Source organism: Phocoena sinus, chromosome 1, assembly GCF_008692025.1.
Source record: "Phocoena sinus isolate mPhoSin1 chromosome 1, mPhoSin1.pri, whole genome shotgun sequence".
NCBI lineage: Eukaryota > Metazoa > Chordata > Mammalia > Artiodactyla > Phocoenidae > Phocoena > Phocoena sinus.
This window is the reverse complement of record NC_045763.1, coordinates 60,783,988-60,807,677: the sequence shown is the minus strand read 5'-3', so window position 1 is coordinate 60,807,677 and position 23,690 is coordinate 60,783,988. Positions and strand designations below refer to the sequence as shown.

General features: G+C 35.1%; 1 protein-coding gene across 4 annotated transcripts in view; it reads right to left on the bottom strand.

Moving 5' to 3' along the window:
* The window catches only part of LRRC7 (leucine rich repeat containing 7), a 514,499-nt gene that overhangs the window by 259,986 nt on the left and 230,823 nt on the right, over positions 1–23,690 (bottom strand). For all 4 annotated transcript variants that reach the window (XM_032604372.1, XM_032604363.1, XM_032604391.1 and 1 more), the window contains one exon: positions 6,816–6,894. In XM_032604372.1, coding sequence (XP_032460263.1) covers positions 6,816–6,894 — 79 coding nt within the window. The remainder of the gene's footprint in view (positions 1–6,815; positions 6,895–23,690) is intronic.

Genomic DNA, 23,690 nt, shown 5'->3' with positions numbered 1-23,690 from the left:
CAATAAAATTTTTTTAATTAGCATATTCAAATTGCAATAAAGAAAGCACAGTAGAATCAGACACCTAAAATATTTAGTGCTTGAGCACATGGGCATTGATGTCAGAAGACCTAAGTTTGAATCACAGTTCTTTCAATTACTTATCTCTGTAACTTTTACAGATCACTTAATCTTTGTAAGACTCAGTTTCCTTCTTTATAAAATGATCATACTAATATCCACTTCCAGAGTTGCTCCAATGAGTAAATGATTACCCACCCCATATTAAGAACTCACTAAACTGGAGCAATTTTATTACTTTTCCTTGGTATTGTTTTTATTCTGATCTTTCAAAATTAACTAGAATACTAATTTAAATACTTTTATCAGTGCTAATTTTATTGTTGGAATAGGCAGATTAAGATTGGCTGCAGACATCCTTGTTTCAACATTTTTCTTTTCTAATTGCATTTACTTTAGAAGTTTAATGAAAACATATTACAGGCATTTGACCTCCATTAGAACAGTTAAACAAAATTAAAATACAGGTGATATAAGTTTTGATTAAGGAGCCAATGTCAAATCTCCTACTCTAATTGGAAAGATATTTTACATCTAAATATTTTAATTTATAACCTTAAAGTTATAAAATTAACCTAACATTATCAGAGAACATTTAGAAAATAAAGAGAAAAGTAAAATGTTGCTCATAATTCCACCTCCTTAACACAACTATTATTACCATTTCATGTATTTAATTTTGATCTAATTTCCAATTAATTATTTTAACATCACTGCAAACTTGTATCATGATTTCTCCCTTTACTTTGTAATTATCTTTCAATTTTGCTGTATAACCAGAGTGACTACATAATCTATCATTCAAACTAGGACACTTTGGAGTGTTAAAAGGGAACTATTATTAATCATGCCACATCAAGAGGTATAAACTGGGATGACTTGAGCAAACAGAGACATATGATCACCCTATAAATAATCTTTATAACCATCCAGTAGATGTACCATAATTTATTAGCGATTTCCTTATTGTTGAGCATTAAGAATGTACAGATTTTTCAAATTGTATCTTTTAATTTAAACCAAAATCAAAATGTTTCTTCAGGATTTGTGAAATATAATAAAAGGAGCCCAGGAATTTAAATACTATCTTTATGCATTTCCATATGTAAAAATTTACATAGGTAATATTTATCTACTTCATAATTGCCGTGAAGATGAAAATGAAATAATCTAAAAGCCTGAGACATTCTAGGTTCTCAATAAATGTTGGTCCTTACTTTCTCATTGAGAAGTTGTTATTTCAATTTTATTGTAATAATTTTCACCAGTGACTTGGTTAAGGCATTCAGACTATACTATAAAGTTCACATCTAAAACTAAAACTAGTACGCTAACACTTAAAACTATAATTTTCATATTCTAGAGTTTTCATGACTTAACTACTTTGTAGATTTCTTGTATCTAAGAAGATAAACAGAAAAGCTATAAAGAAAAGTAAATGAAACCTAAGTCTATTTTTTAATAGAGCAAATTGATAATCTCTGGTATAACTGATCAAGTAAGAAAAGAAAGAAGACAAAAATTATTGATACCAGGAATGAAACAGAGAGCATCACTAGAGATATTATAGATATTAAAGGGCTAATAAAAAAAATTATGAAAAATGAGGTACCAATAAGTTTGAAAACATATGAAATGTACACATTCCTAAAAAACACAAGCTACCAGAAATCACTCAAGAAAAAATAGGCAACTTGAATAATACTATACAGGAAAAAAATTTCAGACTAATATGCCTCATGAATATAGATGGGGAAATCCTTACAAAATATCAAATCAAAGGCATTAATTTATAAAAAGTGTTATACTTCATGACCAGGTAGGGTTTATTTATATCATCATGTCAATAGATATTTTTTTAAGAAAAACTTTGACAAAATTCAACGTCTATTGACAGGGAAAAGTCTCAGCAAAACAGATTTCAAAGATTTGGCAGATTCTAAGGTGGACCCCATAATCTTTGCTTTCAGATGTTCATGCCCTGGTAAAATCTTCTCTTCTTGAGTATTGGTAGGACTTGTGACTTGTTTCTAATCAATGAAATGTGGCAAATAGGATATGATGTCATTCTCATAACTATATTACATTATGTGACTCCATCTTGCTATGATACTCACCCTACTCTGCTGTTGGCCTCGAAGAAACAAGATGCTATGTTGTGAACTGCCTATGGAGAGGGTCACCTGGCTGGGAACTGCACCAGCCTTAAGGAGGCAAAAGTGGCCTCTAGCTGTCAGCCAGCAAAATGCTGGGGCTCACAGGTTTATAACAGCAAGAAAATGAATTCTGCCAATAACTTGAATGAGCTTGAAAATGTATTTCTCTCCAGTTGAGCCTCCAGATGAGACTGCAGTTTGATCCCTTAATGGTAGCCTGGTGAAACTCTCAAACAGGGAACCCAGCTACAGCATGACCAGATTTCTGACCCACAGAAACTTAGAGATAGTAAATATATGTTGTTGTAAGCCACAAAGTATGTGGTAATTTCTTACACAGCATTATAAAACTAACACAGATTTTGGTATCTGGTATTGGGATTCTGCTGTAATAAATTCCTAAAAAATGTGGAGTGGCTTTGGAACCAGGAAGTGGTTGAAGAGCATCATAGAGAAAGCCTTGATTTTCTTGAAAAGTTTGAAAGTAGAAATCTAAACTCTGACAGCCCTGCTGGTAAAAGCTCAAAAGGAAGTAAGAAATGTATTATTTTAAACTCCCTCAGCCTGATAAAGGGAATGTATTTAAAAAAAGTAACAATCATATATAATGGTGAAAGTCTGAATGCTTTCTCCCTAAGATTGGGAACAAGGCAATAATATCTGTTTTCACCTCTTCTATTCAACATTATACAGGAGGTCCTAACCAGGTCAATAAGGCTAAATAAATAAATAAAAGAAGTACAGATTGAAAAGGATGAAATAAAACTGTCTTTATTCACAGGTGACATGATAGTCTACATAGAAAATCACATCCCTTCCCCCACAAAGCTACAAAGTATTTACTAGTACTAATAAGTGAATCTAATAAAGTTGCAGGATATAAGGTCAATATACAATGATCAATTATATTTCTATGATAGAAAAATTATTTGTAATTGTCCCCAAAACATGAAATACTTGGAATAAGATGAACAAAACTTGCACAATATTTGTAAACTTAAATCTACAAAACATTGATAAAAATTTTTAAAAGATCTAAATAAGTATAGAGATATATTATGTTCAGAAAAAGGAATACTCAATATTTTTGACATGTCAATTCTGCCGAAATTGGTCTACAGATTCAATAAATCCTTATCAAAATTCCATATTTTTTAGCAAGCTGATTATAAAAATTATATGGAAAAGCAAAGGGCACAGAAGAGCCCAAATAATTTTGATAAAGAAGAACAAAGTTGAAGGACTCACATCCCCTGACTGTGTGAATTACTACAAAGCTACAGTAATTAAGATAGTATAAAACTGGTGTTAGGAGAGGCATATAGATTAACATAAAAAATAGAGAATTCAGAAATGGATCCAAACACATATGATCAATTGATTTACAAAATAGGTACTCTGATAATTTTATAAAGAAAGGATAGGGCTTCCCTGGTGGCGCAGTGGTTGACAGCCCGCCTGCCGATGCAGGGGACACAGGTTCGTGCCCCGGTCTGGGAAGATCCCACATGCCGCAAAGCGGCTGGGCCCGTGAGCCATGCCCGCTGAGCCTGCGTGTCCGGAGCCTGTGCTCCGCAACGGGAGAGGCCACAACAGTGAGAGGCCCGCGTACCGCAAAAAAAAAAAAAAAAAAAAAAGGTAATCTTGGAACTGGAACAGTTGGATATCTATATGCAATAAATAAATAAAAGAGAGGACCACAACCCTCACAGCTTACATATATTTACAAAAATCAACTTTAAATGGATCATAGACCTAAATGTAAAACCAAAACTACAAAAGTTCCAGAGGAAAGCATAGAGGAAAATCTTTATGACTATGAATTTAGTAATGATCTCCTAGACAGGGACAAGAAGAATAAACCATAAAAAAATTATAAATAGGGCTTCATGAAAATGAAAATCTTTTTATATTTGAAAGTCACTATTTAGGAAGTGAAAAGATAAGTCATAAGAGCAAACAAATATCTGATTTTTAGCCAGAATTTATAAAGAATTCATATAATTCAATAATAAAAAGACAAGTCAATAAATATGAACAAAAAATCTGAACTTTTAACAAAGAAGCAATACAGATTGTAAATAAATACAAGGAAAGATTCTAATTTGACATTTAAACTATAAATTAAAACTACAATGAGATATGACAATGAGATACTATATCTACTAGACTGGCTAAAATAGAAAAAAAAAACTGACAGTACCAAATGCTGACAATAATGAGGAACAATGGAAACTCAGATTGCTGCTTGGAATGCACAATGAAATAGTTATTTTGGAAAACAGTTTGGAAATTTCTTAGAAGGTTATGCATACATGTACCATACTACAGAGAAAACTACTCCTAGGTGTTTACCCAACAGAAGTGAAAACAGATGCTTACACAAACACCTGTACAGAAAGGTTTATACCCACTTTATTCTTAATAGCCCCAAACTGGAAACAACTTAAAAGTCTATCAACTGAGGAAGAGATAAACAAATTGTGTTATATTCATACAATGGAATTCTACCTAGAAATAAATGGGAATGTAATACCAATACTTGAAATGGCAGGAATAAACCTCAAAATCAGTGTTAAGAAAGAAACCACAAAGTATGACACCATTTATATGATATTTTGGAAAAGGCAAAACCATGGGGACAGAAATCAGATCAATGGATGACTGGGCTGAGGGAACTTTTTGGGATGATGGAAATAGTCTATATATTAATGATTATGGTGATTCCGTAACTATATACATTTGTCAAAATTCACTGAGCCATACACCTAAAAGAGTGAATTTTACTGTATGTGAGTTATTGGGTTGGCCAAAAAGTTTGTTTGGGTTTTTCCATACATCTTAGGGAAAAATCCAAATGAACTTTTTGGCCAACCCAATATATCTTAAAAAAAAAACCGCTGACTTTAAAATTGATATACTATTTAAATTGACTTTTTTTTGAGTAATATTTTAATGAATTCCCAAACTTTCTTTTAGTGTTAGATATTTTTTGATGAAATCAGTTATATTCATTTATCTTTTAAAAAGTTAAATATATGAAAAGAATCCAGAAGCATAGCCAATAAAACTATAGATTTTAAGCTTTTTAATATGTAATTTATCATCTGACTTCTACTCTCAAAGACCTGACCACGATTCCTAAATACAATGAGCTATTAGAATTAAAGAGCTAGAAATCAAAATAATTCATCATCTGCCCTGGATTATGACTTAAGTCAAGGACGTGTCTATAGTCCTGTTGTGATAAGTTAATAATATTTATTTCTTTTATGAGAAAGTTGCATTTTGGTCTAAGTGTTTTGGAGAATACTTTTCACGTTTTTCTTTCCCCTCACCATATTCTACATTTGAGGTAGAATATGGTTTATTCAAACATAGCTTATTCCTTGATGTTCCACACTTTCTACTAAAGGCCTCAAATTATTTCACAAACCATTCACTGTAAAGAGCCTCATCTAAACTTCTACCTCATTCTTTTACATTCTATTTCATTTCTAGTTTCACCTACATCCTCTTCTCATGATCCACAGAGAAACCATCCTCACTACTCCCTCTCCTCAACCCTATTGGTGAAAATTTTCCCTTTAAATTCCTTTTGATAAACTTCCTTTTGTCTTTTACTGGAAACAATAGATTCATTCAATGCCTTTCCTATGAACTTCAGTTTCTCCCAGTCTCCCCATCTTCATGTGGACAAAGGACTGAGGGATTTTGCTCAAATCCTGTCAGTTTTTGTATTATTAAAGTGCCAGTTTTACTTTGCAACTCATTATCTGCATCCCAATAACATTGATTAATTTCATCTACTTCCAAATGTTACTACAACTTTCAGTAGACTTTCTAGATTTTACATCCACTTCCACAGATAAGTGACTTTAACATTCAGGTCCAGGGCTTACCCAATCCATTCACTTCATGGTTTCTTGACCTATTTGATTCCACAATACACACTATCACTATGGCATATCATAATTTGAAACATGGTCACATGCTGGGTTTCACTTTCCCTTGGCATTTCTCTATTAACAGATCATGACACACAAATACCCTATTTCGGATCACAGTATTTTTACCATCCATGTCTTCCATTAGGCTATCCTCACAGAATTGTCTTTTTACTCTTCCTGTGATATCTGGTGCCTAAATACAGTACTCCCTTTTTCTGATCATACTTAATTCATTTTCCACCTTGAATCACATGACAGCTATTTGCATGCACCTTATACACTTGCATTCTCTTGAACTTTCATCAGAACCTTGATGCTAATTTTCCAGCATGACCATAACTAATAACTGTTTTCTTAGTTTTGGCGCTCTTCCATGGAATGTTGCTTGAGAACCACAAAAAATGATGACACGGTTTCCTTCAAAGTAATGCCATCTTTTGTCAATTAGGTCTTCATTGTTACTCAGCAATGCTTTTACTCATCTTTTATTGAACTATCCTGATTTGATTATTCCTTTCCCATCATTCTATTAAATTGAATTTTAAATACAGCATTTAAAATTCATTTACTATGTGAGTTTCCTTTATCTTGGTACATTATTATCCAATGGAAATATAAAGATAAATAAAATGTAATCACTCATACTCACTTAGAAATGGGATTGACACTGGCTTCAATAATTGTTAAACACTTACAGCACTTTATGTTTTCTGGAAATTCTTGTACACCTAAAATTAAGAAAATAGTACATAAAATATACTAAACAATAGTTTTAATATTAAGAATAATTAATTAAATACACAGTGTAAACACCATATGGGTAATCACATGTAAGAATAATAACTTATTAATATAATACATTAGTGTTATATAATATACATACATTAAAAATATGAGTGTTAAATAATATTTTATGATAGTAATAATTGGAAATTAGATATAAAATTGAGGACAGTTTAGCATAGGATATACCTTGGCTGTTTACTAATCTAAAGAAATAAAAATAGTTGGGATTATTTAGTTATTATAGTGCTGCTACAAAAGAAAGGGGAAATCAGCAGATATAAGAAAACAGAAAATACAATCTTTACTCCCTTCATTTTGTAAGATTGAGAAGATTGAACATGTACAATGTAAAGATACCTAAGGAGAATTCACAAAACCAATAGATATTCCCAAACTATTAAGAAGCTCTAACACATTTTGTGCACCTCTTTCATGTTGGCACAGAGTGCAGCTCTACATCTGCCTGAAAGGGTGACAAGGTGAGCAATCCTTCCTGGGATCCTCTCTGGAGTCTCTGAGGTAGCCAGCCTGGCTGACTGCCCTTGGAGAACTGCTCATCTGCTGTCACAGCTGTGCTGTTGGCTTTGTGACAGAAAAACACAAGTTTTTCTTACTGGAAATCAGTAAGCCAAAACCCAATCCATAAATTAGGATTTTATTCAGAGGAATAAAAGATGTGGAGGATGCTTCAATCCATTGATACAAATGAATTAAATATATAGTTGGCCCTCCATATGCACAAGTTCCACATCCACAGATTCAACAAAGCGCAGGTAGAAAACATTAAAAAAACAAAACAAAACTCAGAAAGTTCCAGAAAGCAAAACTTGAATTTGCTACACACTGGCAACTATTAGCATAGCATTTGCATTTCATTAAGTATTATAAATAATCTAGAGGTGATTTAAAGTATACAGATGGGTGTGCATAGGTTATATGTAAATACTACACCATTTTATATAAGGGACTTGAGCACCTGTGGATTTTGGTATCTGCAGGGAACCAACCAAGTTTGGTATTTTCTGGAACCTGGAACCAATCTCCCACAGATACTGCGGGATGATTGAAATAAGCCCTACAGAAATTAGAAGGGAAAACAGCTATATGAAGCCATTCCTATATCTCTGCAGTACTGCTTGCTCTCAATTTTTGAAACAATTGTTAAGCATTTAAAAAAATGTCTATGAAGTACTAGTCCTGCCAAGTACTTCATATATGACAGAAGGATAAGGAACACTTTGTGGTAGGATTTAGTTGAACTTTTTGATGATAGATAATCAAGAAAGAAAATCCTCCACCTTCTTAGATTCTGTTGACCTAGACCACCATGTCCACAGGATTTGAAGGTCCAGAGAAGCAGCAGGAGGAGAGCCAAACCAAACAAGTCATTTACCAATGCAAAGTGAGGGTATGAAAGATGGTGTGGAGGCATTTCTCATGCCACTTCTCTCTATGTGAAGATTCACCAGAAACTGTGCTGTCCTAAAATTATTGCTGAAGGATTTTGCCTTCTTAATAAAAACCTAAGGAAGTTTAGGAGCACCATTACGTATGAATTGAATGAGAAAAACAATTACCCTTTTTGGAAAGGTCATAACACCTAGAGCTGCCCTTATTAACTAGAGGTTAACAAAATGGCACAGAAGTCAATAACATAACCCTTAGCTATCCTCAACTTTTCCCCTGAGCATTCATAGTCACTTCGGATATCTGCAACCAACAGGAGTATAAGTCTTTTACTTTTCTCCCTTTAGCTTTTTCTGCACGGTTACCAATCTGGGCTCATTACAAACCAGTGTGCCTGATGCCTTATCTTCACAGGTGCCTGCCTTAGGATGATATTTCCTGAAATTATGTGTAAACCAAGACATGGAAGGAGAAGCAAATTAAAGTATGATTTTAAAGAAAAGACTGTAGTGTATCTATTTATCTTCTGCTGAAAATGGAATTCCCTGCTGTGGTGAAAATGCTACCACATTATTTGTTAAAAAAAAAAAACAACTCATATTATGTTGTTTACAGTTAAACTTAAAATTGTTCAGAGCAGAGTCCATTGGATTAAAATGGAATCCCAACGTTATAATTTACCATTTGGGTAACCCTAGGCAAGTCATTTAAATGTTCGATGTCTTAGTTTCCTACTCTGAAATATGATTATTATATAAATGGTTTCATCAGAGAGTTGCAGAGAGGATTGATGGAGATAAAGCAAGTAAAGTAATTGGCACAAAGTGCTGAATATCTGTTATCTATAATTATTAGAAACAAATAGAAGCAGAGGGTGTCCGTCAACAAAGGAACCAACAATCATGTCGAGATGAGCTGGCTAGTAAAACTTGTAAAATTTATCTACCTAAGAGAACAACAAAGAGGTAGGAATTAGTGTGCTGAAAAGAATATCTCAATATCTTATCAATATAATAGCTGCAATAAATGCTCTTGCAGATGGGAAGTAAATAATAAACATATTTATAAATAAATATTTGTATGTTATAATGTAAACATATCTAACTAGTCTATGCTGAGCAATATTTTTGTATTTTTGTAGAGGTTTTTATAGCTGCTTAATTTGCTTATGAAAGTCAGAACACATTTGGAAAAATAGGTTGCCAGGGGAACTTTACCATATATACTAATATATGGACCTTAGATTTTAGGAAAAGTTCTTAGAGCATATCTTTAACTTATAGTTCAGTCTAAACATGGAGAGGTACTAAAGCATAGTAGTTAAAAGCATGGGTTGGAAGGATGACCTAATCCCAGTATTGTCACTTAACTAGCTATGTAATCTTAGTCAGACATTTTAATATTTGAATGTCACTTTCTCATTTTTGGCCTAATTCAAAGGGCTGTTCCAATTATTAGATAGCATGTTGTAAAGCACTTAGTATCATGTCAGCCACTTAATAAGTATCTAATAAATACTAGATAAAATTCATGTATTAATAAGAGGAAAGTTAACTTACATTCCTTTATGCCACTGTGTAAAATAATTTAATTTTCTTAACAATCCTTTGAGGAAGATATATTAGGCAATATTATTTTCATCTTATGGATGAAGAATCACGCATTCACAAAGATTAGGTAACTTATTTAAATACCTAATGGATGTTTATAGATGGGAACGAATATAGGTGGGATTTATTTAATATGTTTTAACACCATGTCTATTGTTCCTCTTTATTACGTTACTTTATTACATTACTTAATAAAATTGTTTACTGTTCCTCTTTATTACGTTACTATATTAAAAATGTAGAGCCGACATATTTTTTAAGCATCTTGCTTCTTTTCCTTTTTTTTTTTTTAAATTTATTTTTGGCCTTGCCAACCAGCTTGCAAGATCTTAGTTCCCGGACCAGGGATCGAACCTGCGCCCTTGGCAGTGCAATTGCGGAGCCTAACCACTGGACCGCCAGGGAATTCCCCATAGAGCTCACATTTTTAATAACCAATTTTTGAGACTGGTCTGTCTGGTCCTCTGAAACACAGTGTGTTTGATTTTTAAAAAGGTTATAAATACATATATTTATACACATATATATTGTTATAATATATATATAAATATACACACACTATTCAATTCTAAAAAAGTTCATACACACTTTTTTTTTTTTTTTTTTTTTTTGCGATACGCAGGTCTCTCACTGCGTGGCCTCTCCCGTTGTGGAGCACAGGCTCCGGACTCACAGGATCAGCGGCCATGGCTCACGGGCCCAGCCACTCTGCGGCATGTGGGATCTTCCTGGACCGGGGCACGAACCCGTGTCCCCTGCATCGGCAGGTGGACTCTCAACCACTGCGCCACCAGGGAAGCCCATGACCTTCTCTTCTTAAGACTAGCATTTTAGATTGTATTATTTCTGAAATTAACACTGAAAAATAATGAGACACAATATATGGTTATAAATTGAGGAATTACTGCTTTATCATCTTGTCTTACGTGGTTCCCTGATATTTTAATAATAAGGTCCCTAAAAGGGAAAGTCAACATTCAACAAATATTTATTGAGTGTCTACTCTGTGTTAGGAATTGTATTAAACATTGGTGATACAGTGTAAGAAAAATGGATACATTCTCTTCATTTGTGGAGCTTATATTCTGGCAAAGGAATACATACAATAAACCATAGAGAATTAGCATACACATGAAATACATTAAATAGTATTTAATTTTTGAGACATGCTATGGAAAATGTAATTAGAGCAGAATAAAGATAGATCAGAAATGCCTGAAGATTTCAAACTTAACTACGGTGATTAGGGTAAGCCTTATTAATTGGAAAGATGGCAGTAGAGAAAAGACTTGAAGAAGGTGAGAGAGATAGGAATACAGATATCTGGAAACTGAAGGTGGACAGTAGGAGAATTTTAGACAGAGTGAATAGACATGAAGATTAATCATTCCTGGTGTATTCTAGGAATAGCAAGGAGGCCAGTGTGACTGGAACACAGTGAGGAAGAGAAGAGTAGCAAAGAATTAGGTTAGAGAAGTAATAAGGGGTGTATGATGGGGAGACGGGGGTGTCGACTCATGTAGGGGCTCTCAGGCCATTACAAGAATGGTTTTTACTCTGAATGAAATAGAGAGACATTGAAGGATGTATTATACAGTCTGATTTATAATTCGAGAGGATCTCTCTGGCTCCTGAGTAGAGTGGTCTTTCTGAAAGGGAGGTCAATTAGGTGTTATTGTAATAAACCATAAGGAGAATTGATGATGGCTTACATCAGGGTGGGAGCAATGGAGGAAGAAGGAAGTGAGTGGAATCTGGATGAATTTTGAACATAAGGCCAATAGGACAGCATGAGGGATTGGATGAAGAGTATGAAAGAAAAAAGGAAATCAAGGACAACTCCAGGTTCTTTGTCCTAAGCAACTTGAATAAAGGAGTTATCTTGAACTTAGATGGGAAAAACAATATGTGAAATAGGTTTTGGAAAGAAGAATAATAGTTCACTCTAATGCCGCTCCCCATTGCTGGCATTACCGCCTGAGCTCCACCTCCTGTCAGATCAGCCATGGCATTAGATTCTCATAGGAACGCAAACGCTACTGTGAACTGCACATGCAAGGGATCTAGGTTGTACGTTCCTTATGAGAATCTAATGCCTGATGATCTGAGGTGGAGCTGAGGCAGTGATGCTAGCGCTGGGGAGTGGCTGTAAATACAGATCATCATTAGCAGAGAGGTTTGACTGCACAGAGACCGTAATAAATCAATTGCTTGGAGACATAACAAAACCCTATCAGTGAGTGGCAAGTGACAAGCTGCATCTGATGGCAGGCTTTATAGTGGCAAGTGAGTTGATGTACCTCAATTGTACAGCTGCATCTGGTGACAGGCTTTAAGTCAGACTCCGACACTTATTTTAGTCCGTGTGTGGCTCCTCCATTATTTTATTTACCACTTCCATCCACGCCTCTCCGCACTGCACACTTGTCTCAGTCACAGTTTTGGTAAGCCCACAAGCTAACCTTAGCCAAAATGAGTAAAAATCAAACATCGCTGGAGAGCTTCTTTGAAAAGGGGGAAAGACCCAATGATGAGATAGCAGAAGACTCTACGACTGCCAACAAAAAGAAAGCTGCATTTAAAAGAAAATACCAAGAGTCCTACTTAAATTACGGGTTCATTGCAACAGCTGATTCACATTCTCCAAGCCCACGTTGTATAGTATGTGGCGACTGGCTATCCAACGAAGCCATGAAACCTTCAAAATTGCTTCGTCACATGGAGACCAAGCACTCTGCATTAAAAGACAAACCTTTGGAGTTTTTCAAAAGAAGAAAAACATGAACATGAAGAATGGAAGCAATTATTGAAGATCACTACTTCATCAAATGTGTCTGCACTGAGAGCATCATCCTTAGTGGTTAACCACATTGCTAAAGCTAAGAAGCCCTTTACTATTGGTGAAGAGTTGATCCTGCCTGCTGTTAAGGACATCTGTCGTGACATTTTAGGAGAGGCTGCAGTTCAAAAGATGGCACGTGTTTCACTATCATCTAGCACCATAACTAGACGAATTGATGAAATAGAGGATATTGAGGCACAATTGTTAGAGAGGATTAATGAGTCACCGTGGTACGCAATCCAGGTTGACAACTCTACCGATGTTGATGACAAGGCAACAATGCTTGTTTTTGTGCCATATATTTTTCAGGAGGATGCGCATGAGGATATGTTATGTACACTTTTGTTGCCAACCAACGCCACAGCTGCAAAACTATTCAAGTCTTTGAATGATTACATGTCAGGAAAACTGAATTGGTCATTCTGTGTTGGTATATGCATGGACAGAGAGGCTGCTATGACTGGACAGCTTTCTGGTTTCACTACTAGGGTCGAAGAGGTCGCTTCTGAATGTGAGTCTACACACTGTGCCATCCATAGAGAAATGCTGGCTATCCGAAAAATGTCACCTGAACTTAAAGGCGTTTTGCAGGATGTGATTAAAATTATCAACCACATTAAAGTACATGCCCTTAACTCACATCTGTTCACGCAGCTTTGTGAGGAGATGGACGCAGAGTACACGTCTTCTCTTATACACAGAAGTGAGATGGCTTTCTAAAGGCAGATCACTGGTCAGAGTTTTTGAGTTATGAGAGCCGCTCCAGAGATTCCTTTTAGAAAAAGTCACCACTAGCAGCACATTTCAGTGACACAGAATGGGTCACAAATCCTGCTTACTTGTGTGACATATTCAACCTGCTCAACGAGCTCAATCTGTCATTTCAGGGGAGAACGACAAGTGTGTTCAAGTTGGCAGATAATGTGGCTGCATTCAAAGCCAAACTGGAATTATGGCGGCGACGAGTGAACATTGGGATTTTTGACATGTTTCAAACATTAGCAGAGATTTTGAAAGAGACAGAGCCAGGGCCTTCTTTCTCCCAGCTGGAGTATGATCACTTATCTCAGCTTTCAAAAGAGGTTGAGCATTACTTCCCAACCACAAAAGACCTCCGAACTGGGAAGGAATGGATCCATGACCCATTTGTGCATAAGCCAGGTGAATTGACTTTCTCTGTGCTATAGAAGAGGATCAACTCCTTGAGATCGTAAATGATGGTGGCCTTAAAAGTATGTTTGAGACAACTTCAAATCTCCATACATTCTGGATTAAAGTCAAGGCGGAATAACTTGAGATTGCCATAAAAGCACTGAAAAGCCTGCTTCCATTTCCAACAGCCTATCTTTGTGAAGCAGCGTTTTCTGCAGTGACAGCAACCAAAATCAGATTACGGAGTAGATTGGACATAGCAACACACTGTCTCCCATCACCCCCAGATGGGACCATATAGTTGCAGGAAAACAAGCTCAGGGCTCCCACTGATTCTGCATTCTGGTGAGTTGTATAATTATTTCATTATATATTACAATGTAATAATAATAGGAATAAAGTGCACAATAAATGTAATGTGCTTGAATCATCCTGAACCCACCCCCCCCCCAAACCCCGGTTTGTGGAAAAATTGTCTTCCATGAAACCGGTCCCTGGTGCTAAAAAGGTTGGGAACCGCTGATTTAGACAGTATTTAAACCATGAGACAAAATGTGAGCACCAGTGATGTAAATGTAGATAATGAAGAAAAAAGGACAAGGGGCTGAACCATGAAATACTCCAAAATGAGGTTGGGGGGAAGAGGAAGAATCAACATAGGAGCCTGAACAAGATCAATCAGTGAGATGGGAGGAAAAATAAGAGTATTGAATCCTAGAAATCAAATGAAGAAAATGTGCAAAGTAGGAAGAAGCGTTCAACTGTTTCAAATGATGTTGCTAGGTCAAGTAACATGATGACCAAATATTGCCTTTGGATTTGGTAATGAGGAGATCTGTATGACCTCATCTGGAATTGTTTTGGAGGGGAGGGCTTAAAGACTGGGGTGGGTTTAAGAGAGGATGAGAGGAAAGAATTGTAGATAAAGGATATAGACAGCTCCATCTAGAGCTTTTGCTGCAAGGGGGTGAGGGACTATTAAGGGAAGAAAATCCAAGAAATTTTCTTTAGAACAGAAGAAATAAAAGCATGTGTGTATACTGATTAGAATAAACAAGTAGAGAGGAAAATCTTCATGATGTGGTAGAGACTGAGGAGAATTTCTACAGTGATATCCATGGGTCGGCAAGAGGGGATGGTTAACCAGTGGAGAGACTGGCTTTAGAGAGAAACAGGAGTAGTTTACCTGTACTAATTTGGCAGAAATGAGAGAATATGGGTGTAGATGCTGGTAGATGAATTGATAGGATGATGACAGTCTGGAAATCATCCTTCGAGAGTTTTGATTTTCTCAGTGGAGTAGGATAAATAACCATGAACATGGGACAGGAGATGTGGGAGTTTGAAGACAGGAGAGAACATGTGAAATAGTCACCAGAAGAGAATGAGAGTCAATAGAGGAAGGAAGTACAACATGATTGTTGGGAAGCATTAAGGCTCCACTTCAGAACTGCAATCATGAACTTAAAGTCATATCAATCAGTGTGACTGTTTTCTTCTGGATCTTTTCAGCCATAGGTAGAGAGCTGGATTCAGTCAGGGTTGTAATTTTACTGAGCATACGTAGATATATAAAAGAGAAGCAAAGGTATAAAGGGGGTCATTTGATGACTGACCATAAAATTCAAGCCGTGCAAAAAGGCAGAGCAAACCTTGAGAGAGGTTGACAGAATTCATGAAAAGGTGGTGGTACTAATAGATTGGTGGTTCTGATGGGGTCAAAGGAGGGTTGGAGTGGTATAAGAGGGAGCGTTCTGGAAAGATAGGAGGATGGAGTCAGTTGACATTCAATTTCTTGATATTCCTGACAGTACCTAGATCAGACCTAGGAAAACAACAGAAACTGAGCAAGTGTCTATTAAATTGGATTTAATTATATTTTTGCATCAATATCCTGAAGCAATGAACTAAACAGTACAAACATGGAAAGAAACACATGATCTTAAGTACAGACGCTTTAGATTGAAATTACCTTTTCTAAGATGAAACAGGTAACTCTCTTTTCATACAAAAATAATATAAAGGACTTACTACAAATACCAAATTTTAAATGATTTAGGGTTCTCTCAAATGCGTTAAAGTTTATGTTTATTACTTTACAAATTTTATATAAACCTGTATATATGATAATAGTTATAGATAGTGCATTTTGAAATGCTTCTCTGAATTCTCTGAAATTCAGAGGTATCAGCCCAAATGGTCTACCACATGATGTAAGTGCCGTAGGCTGAAAAAGTATTAAAACCTTAATTTTAACAAAGGAGGGATATATATTGATAACACTTTAATATTTTCATCTGATATTTTAAATGTGATACCAATTTTTATATATATTTTTTTCAATTTTGAGAAAGCAGGCAGGTTTTTGGATATCTAGTAAATTGGATTAGATTTAGGAGCAGAAAGAATGGAATTTATTGAGGAAACATTATAAGCACTTTGCTTTAGTTCATCTTCACAACAATTTTATAAGATGATTTATTATTGCTATTTAAACTAATGAAGAAACCGAGGCTCGGAGGTTTTGAAACCAGGCCAAGCTTATTCCAAACACACGTTATATGTTTATTAAGCTGCCTCCATCAAATCCAGGATTTAAACTATTTGGAGGTATACATTTTAGCTACTCAAAATTGACAATGCAACATTCATAATAGAGCACAATATATTGGATTTGTTCCATATATACTCTCCAGGTCAAATACAAACAGCCCCAACTTTCTAGAACTCTGAGTTTAATGCATACTTAAGATTGACCATGTGGCATTCTTATAGGGGCACTGTAAACTGTATTTGTTCTATAATTACCTTTGGTCAAATTTCAGATAGTACTATTAACTTTCTGGAACATTGAGTGCATTGCTCAGGTCATAATGTTCTTTATTTCTGAATTTAATATACTGACAAGTACTATAATCTTAGTTCCAAATCTATGCCCTCCTTATATATAGTTCAACCAATAGCTATTAGAAGGAACAAATAAGAAGAGAGGGCTACTCAAAATAGGCAGAATGTCAATATGAAGACTTGATAACTCATGCATGGTCTGATAATAAAGGAGGTGATGGGAAAAGCTACAAAGTTAACACCAGAACTCTTAAAGCCTATCATTCTTATTTTGTGTAGAGGCAAGCATCTACACATACTAAAATAATTTAATAACACAAACCATAATGAACTCAAGTCAACCTGGAAAGGTTCAATTGCATTCATTATACTCATTGAAAGAAAATAATGTGATATGAAACATTTTTGGAATAATTTCCATTCAGAATGATTCAAATAAAATTTTAAAATTAGGTGTAAAAGGATAAACTGTAATTTTTTTGGAAAATTATTTTGTGTATAAACCCACATTCCCTAAGGATATTTGGTAAATGAGGCAATACTCTATTAAGTAGGAAGTACTAATTAGAGTTAGATTTCAGAGACACAATCTATTATATGGGAGAAAGCAAAAGCATCCAGCAGTTAGGTTAGTAAATTTGGGAGACAATGTACAGGCCAGTCATGTATTAAAGACAGAGAAAGAGAGAGAGAGAGAGAGAGAAGAACAAACAGACTGGAATGATTTGCTTTACCTCCAACCCTTCAAACGAAGGGAGCCAAGAACTCAGTAGGAACTCAAGCAAGAAGAGTTAAAGGTCTCCTATAAGACTCTTCCTATTTTAGTGGCATTATAAAGAGAAAAGCCAAATGCAGATAAAGTAATCAATACTTTGAGGCAATCATGCAACTGACTCTGCCTTTAGGACATGTCTGTCTAGAGAAAATTTTAAGAAATCTTTATGACCTTGACCAACAAGCTCTTTCATAGAGGAATGAATAAGACTTCGTCAAAAGGAGTTAAAATGACACCTGCCCTCCCCAACTTCTCTCTGCTTCAACCACAAATATATTGAGTCACTACTATATTAAATGGACCTATTTAATAATCTTACCTCATTTTTGGCTAATTATTTTTTTTATTCATTATCAGTCAACTGCTTTATTGAGCACTTACTATGCCTGCACTTTGATAGTGGCTGTTGTGAGTCTAGAAACAGTGCAAGGTGCAGCAGTTCTTTTCAGGAGTTTATCCTGAAGCTGCGAGTGGGTATGGCCTAGTAGAGAGAGGACTCACAACGCTTCACTGCCAGTCCAATTCTGTTATTTTACAAGTTCTAGGAATTACAGGGGCACCCGAAGACAGGTTAATCAATCAGCTCAGGAAAGACTGCTGACTCTAGGTGACAGAGCCCAACACAGACGTCAGAAGGATGACGGAATGGGAACAGTTCCTTTCTCCCTTATATTTAAATATATTACCAGATTGGAAGTTCTATCCCCCATGGAGTAAGTGCTGGCAACACACATAAAAATTATATGTTGGTTTTATTTCCTCATGAAGACATTAGAAAGAGTTAAAAATCCTGGTATCTAGCTAAGAAGGTAGCAGGAGAACAGACCTGGTTTTTGTTGCCATCATACTCCTCTATGGAAATAGAGGAGTCAATCCTCTATTTTAACACTATAATCTTGGGCAGAAGTAGACTCTGTAGAAAAGAAAGTAGTCTTACAGTGAGGGAAGTGCTAGTGATTTTCAGATAAATAGCACATTAAGAGCGTTGGAAGTGAGGTATTTAATAGGACAAAATAATAAGCTTTACTCTAAACAAATGGCCTAATGATTTGCAAAACATCAAAGAGCATATTTATTGCTAATTGAAAACAACTGCAGGGTAATATTTTCTCCCCAACCCACATAAGGCATCCCAAAATAGACTTCCTTAAGAATTTATATATACACTGCTAGAGTCTCTATTCTTTTCTGAATATGCTCAAAATTTTAAAGATTTTCATCATTTAACTGGTTACTCATATTTTCTTTCTCTGGTGTGTTTGAGAGAAACTCCCCCTCTTCACTGAAAGCTGAAGATATTATTTGTCTTCAGTGTTTTGTATGCATTTGGCGAAGGGGTGGAATAATTGGCAAGTCAGTAAAACACATAATAATACCTTCAACTCTGATCGCCTTTCATTATAACTAACAACAGTGATTTGGCCCACTATGATGCTGTTCAAATTCATTCTTGTATAGAAATAAGTTTTAGAGGATGAGAGAAAAATCACTTAATTGCTGCAGAATTAGGAAGCATTTTCACATTATTTCATTTTCATTAAAGTCCTTAAATTAGAGTGTCATAGTCTCTCTGAATCTATGACAAATCAACAATCAGACTTAAAACAGAATCACTGCCCAATTAAACCTTATCATTCATTATCTTGCTTTATCATATAAAACAATTTCCTCCATTATGACCAAGTATCAGCTCTGCAAACAGGAATAGACAATTTATTCAGATACCACACTATCATAAAATGCAGTTATCTCTGATGGACATAAGATTATAGTTTTACTGTTGGATTAAGATCTGAGGAAGAAAGGATAAAAGAGCCATTGGCATGGAAAGCCAATGATTTACCCATGGATTGCTGTATGTAATTTTGGGGAATTTTCCTTAGAGAGGAAGGGTGATTTACATGCAGCATCAATATTTATTTACATCTCTCTCTCTCTCTCTCTCAAGAAAGATAAAGGTTAATGTACTTATTCTTAAAAAGAAAGACTAGAATCTTTATTGAACACAAGAGGTTGAAATCTGCTTTCAATGTTCAAGCATATAGAAATCACTAACATACAGTATTTGTCCTAGAAAAGCCTATAATGTAGTGAAGAATAAAGAATATTATTAGATGATACCTAGCCTGTTCTCAATAATCTGAGAATATGTGTTTTTATCACAAGCAACCAAGAATATTTTAAAAATTGACCATATCCTAGGCCACAATGTGAAAGTCAATGAATAAAGAGAAATAATCCAGACTATGTAGTCTGCAACATATTTCAATAAAAATAATATGATAACTAAAAAAGCTGCAAGTTTATTGGAATACTAGAAACAACTGAGTAAACTGTAAAAAGTAGGAGGGGCATAATAAAAAAGCTGCAGTATAAAGTAGAAAAATAGAAATTAATGATTGGAGGAAAGCCAGCCAACCAACAAGCATTGAGACAAATAAGTCAAAAAAGTATTATTTGAAAGATTAGTAAAGTAGAAAAACCTCTGGCCATATGGGAGATAAAAACATAGAAGATAGATGGAACAATTAAAAAACGTTAAGCAGCTCATGCAGCTCAATAACAAAAAAAACAAACAACCCAATCCAAAAATGGGCAGAAGACATAAATAGACATTTCTCCAAAGAAGATATACAGATTGCCAGCAAACACATGAAAGAATGCTCAACATCATTAATCATTAGAGAAATGCAAATCAAAACTACAATGAGATATCATCTCACACCAGTCAGAATGGCCATCATCAAAAAATCTAGAAACAATAAATGCTGGAGAGGGTGTGGAGAAAAGGGAACACTCTTGCACTGCTGGTGGGAATGTGAATTCGTTCAGCCACTATGGAGAACAGTATGGAGGTTCCTTAAAAAACTACAAATAGAGCTTCAATATGACCCAGCAATCCCACTACTGGGCATATACCCTGAGAAAACCAAAATTCAAAAAGAGTCATGTACCAAAATGTTCATTGCAGCTCTATTTACAATAGCCCAGAGATGGAAACAACCTAAGTGCCCATCATCGGATGAATTAATAAAGAAGATGTGGCACATATATACAATGGAATATTACTCAGCCATAAAAAGAAACGAAATTGCGCTATTTGTAATGAGGTGGATAGACCTAGAGTCTGTCATACAGAGTGAAGTAAGTCAGAAAGAAAAAGACAAATACCGTATGATAACACATATATATGGAATTTAAGGAAAAAAAAAATGTCATGAAGAACCTAGGGGTAAGACAGGAATAAAGACGCAGACCTACTGGAGAACGGACTTGAGGATATGGAGAGGGTGAAGGGTGAGCTGTGACAGGGCGAGAGAGTCATGGACATATACACACTAACAAACGTAGTAAGGTAGATAGCTAGTGGGAAGCAGCCGCATGGCACAGGGATATTGGCTTGGTGCTTTGTGACAGCCTGGAGGGATGGGATAGGGAGGGTGGGAGGGAGGGAGACGCAAGAGGGAAGACATATGGGAACATATGTATATGTATAACTGATTCAATTTGTTATAAAGCAGAAACTAACACACCATTGTAAAGCAATTATACCCCAATAAAGATGTTTAAAAAAAAAAGTTAAGAATACAAAGAAAGAAACAGCCATGGATATGGTAGAGATTTATAAAACACGTAAAAGAAGTCTATGGACAATGTTTTACAATAAAATTGAACATCTGGATGATGGAATAGATTATTTCCCAGGAAATTATAACTTATAAAAAAGTGATCAAGAAGATATAAAGGGATGTGGATGGATGTAGAGACTATCATACAGAGTGAAGTAAATCAGAAAGAGAAAAAAAAATATCGTATATTAACGCATGTATGTGAAATCTAGAAAAATGGTACAGATGAACCTGTTTGCAGGGTAGAAATAGAAACACAGATGTAGAGAACAAACTTATGAACACCAAGGGGGGAAGTGGGTTGGGGGTGATGGTGGGATGAATTGGGAGATTGGGATTGACATATATACACTAATATGTATATAAGAACCTGCTGTATAAAAATAAATAAATAAAATTAGAAAAAATAGAAGATATAAAGGTATAAGGATGGGAAAGAAAAGAAAATTGTCACATGCAGATGATATGATTTTATACACAATGATTCAAAAGAATCTACTGGTTATATATTAGAATTTATATTTCAGCACCATGGCTGATTGTAAGATCAAAATATTAAAATTAGCAATGTTCCTATATAGGATCAACTAAAATTTACTTGAAATTTCTAAAAGGAATACACGAATTCCATGGCAGTACAGTGGTTAGGACTCCGCGCTTCCAGTACAGGGGACACAGGTTCGATCTCTGGTCAGAGAACTAAGATTCTGCACACCGTGCAGCATGGCCGGAAAAAATAAATAAATAAAAATAGAAGGAATACATTTTATAAAACTAGAAACTTAAACTACTCAGAGATAACTCTAATGAAATGTGTGCCGCTCTTTCTTGAAAGAAATCACAACTTTATTGAAAGACACAAAATAAGATCTAAATAAATGTAAGTATCATGTTCACGGATTACAATACTTACTATCACAAAGATATCAATTCATCCCAAATGAATCTTTAAATTCAAGCCAATTAAAAAAATTCTAATAGATTATTTGTGAGCTTCAACAAGTTAACCTAAAATTTATATAAAGAACTGAGTACCAAGAACAGCGAGACACATTTTAAAAAGAAAGAAGACCTCTCTTATCAAATATTAAAACTTAATATTAAGTTATAATGCTTAGAACAACGTGATAGTGGTACAAGAGTAGGCAAGTAAGCTGATGGAGCAAGACAAAGAGTTTGGATAAATGTCTTTTATATGTAAAATAGGTATATTTATAAGTTAGTGAGAAAAAAGAGACTAACAAATGTTGATGGAACAAGTAATCATCTATTCATATGGAAAAAATAAATTTTGATAATACATAGCACAAAAGATAAATTGCAAATGAATTAAAGGCCTAAATGTGAAAAGAAAACTAATAGTTTTGGAAGAAAATGTAGACAAACATCTTTATGATATTAGCATATGAAAGAATTTCTTAAATAAGCTGTATAACTACAGCCCAAAAGAGAAGAGTGATAAATTTTAGTATATTAAAATTGGCAACTTCTCTACAACAAATGGCATCCTAAGCAAAGCAAAAAGACAAACCACAAACTGGGAGGTGATATTTGTAACCTATTTAACCAATAAGGGATTAGTGTTCACAGTATGTAAATCTTTCAAATCACTAAGAACCTAACAAACAATCCAAAATAAAAATGGACCAAAAAGTCAATTTGCAGAGAAAGGTACTCTACACTTGCTAATAAAAAGAAATGAAAAAATGCCAACTTCACTGGTGATTGATGAAATATAAATTAAAATATTGAGCCATCCTTATATATCCATCTGACTGGCCAACATTTAAAATATCAAATAACCCCAGGTATTAGCAAGGATATGGAGCAGTGGGAACTTTGGTACTATGCTGGTGCAATCATATTCACATTGATCATTAAGGACAAATTTTAGAAACGTAATGTAGAATGAAAACTTGCAGAATAACATACACAATGTGTTAGCACTTCATTGAAATTTTAAACACACTAACTCAGAGGAGGGAAAAAGGGATGGAGTTGAGAATTTACAAGTTTCATTTAAAAAAAGCTAGAGTGTTATATCTATAATAAATGCCATCACTTTAATCTACATGGCGGTCACACTACTGTCTCATATTATTTTCTTCATGCTTAAAGTGTTTATCATTAAAAAATTAAAGCTACATAATTTTCTTTTTGCCTGTGTTGGGTCTTCGTTGCTGTGCATTGGCTTTTTCTAGTTGCGGCAAGCTGGGGCTACTCTTCCTTGCTGTGCGTGGGCTTCTCATTGCAGTGGCTTCTCTTGTGGAGCACGGGTCTAGGTGCGTGGGCTTCAGTAGTTGCAACAGGCGGGCTCAGTAATTGTGGCGCACAGGCTTAGTAGTTGTGGCGCACGGGCTTAGTTGCTCCGTGGCATGTGGGATCTTTCTGGACCAGGGATTGAACCCATGTTCCCTGCACTGGCAGGCAGATTCTTAACCACTGCACCACAAGGCAAGTCCCTACCTAAATATTT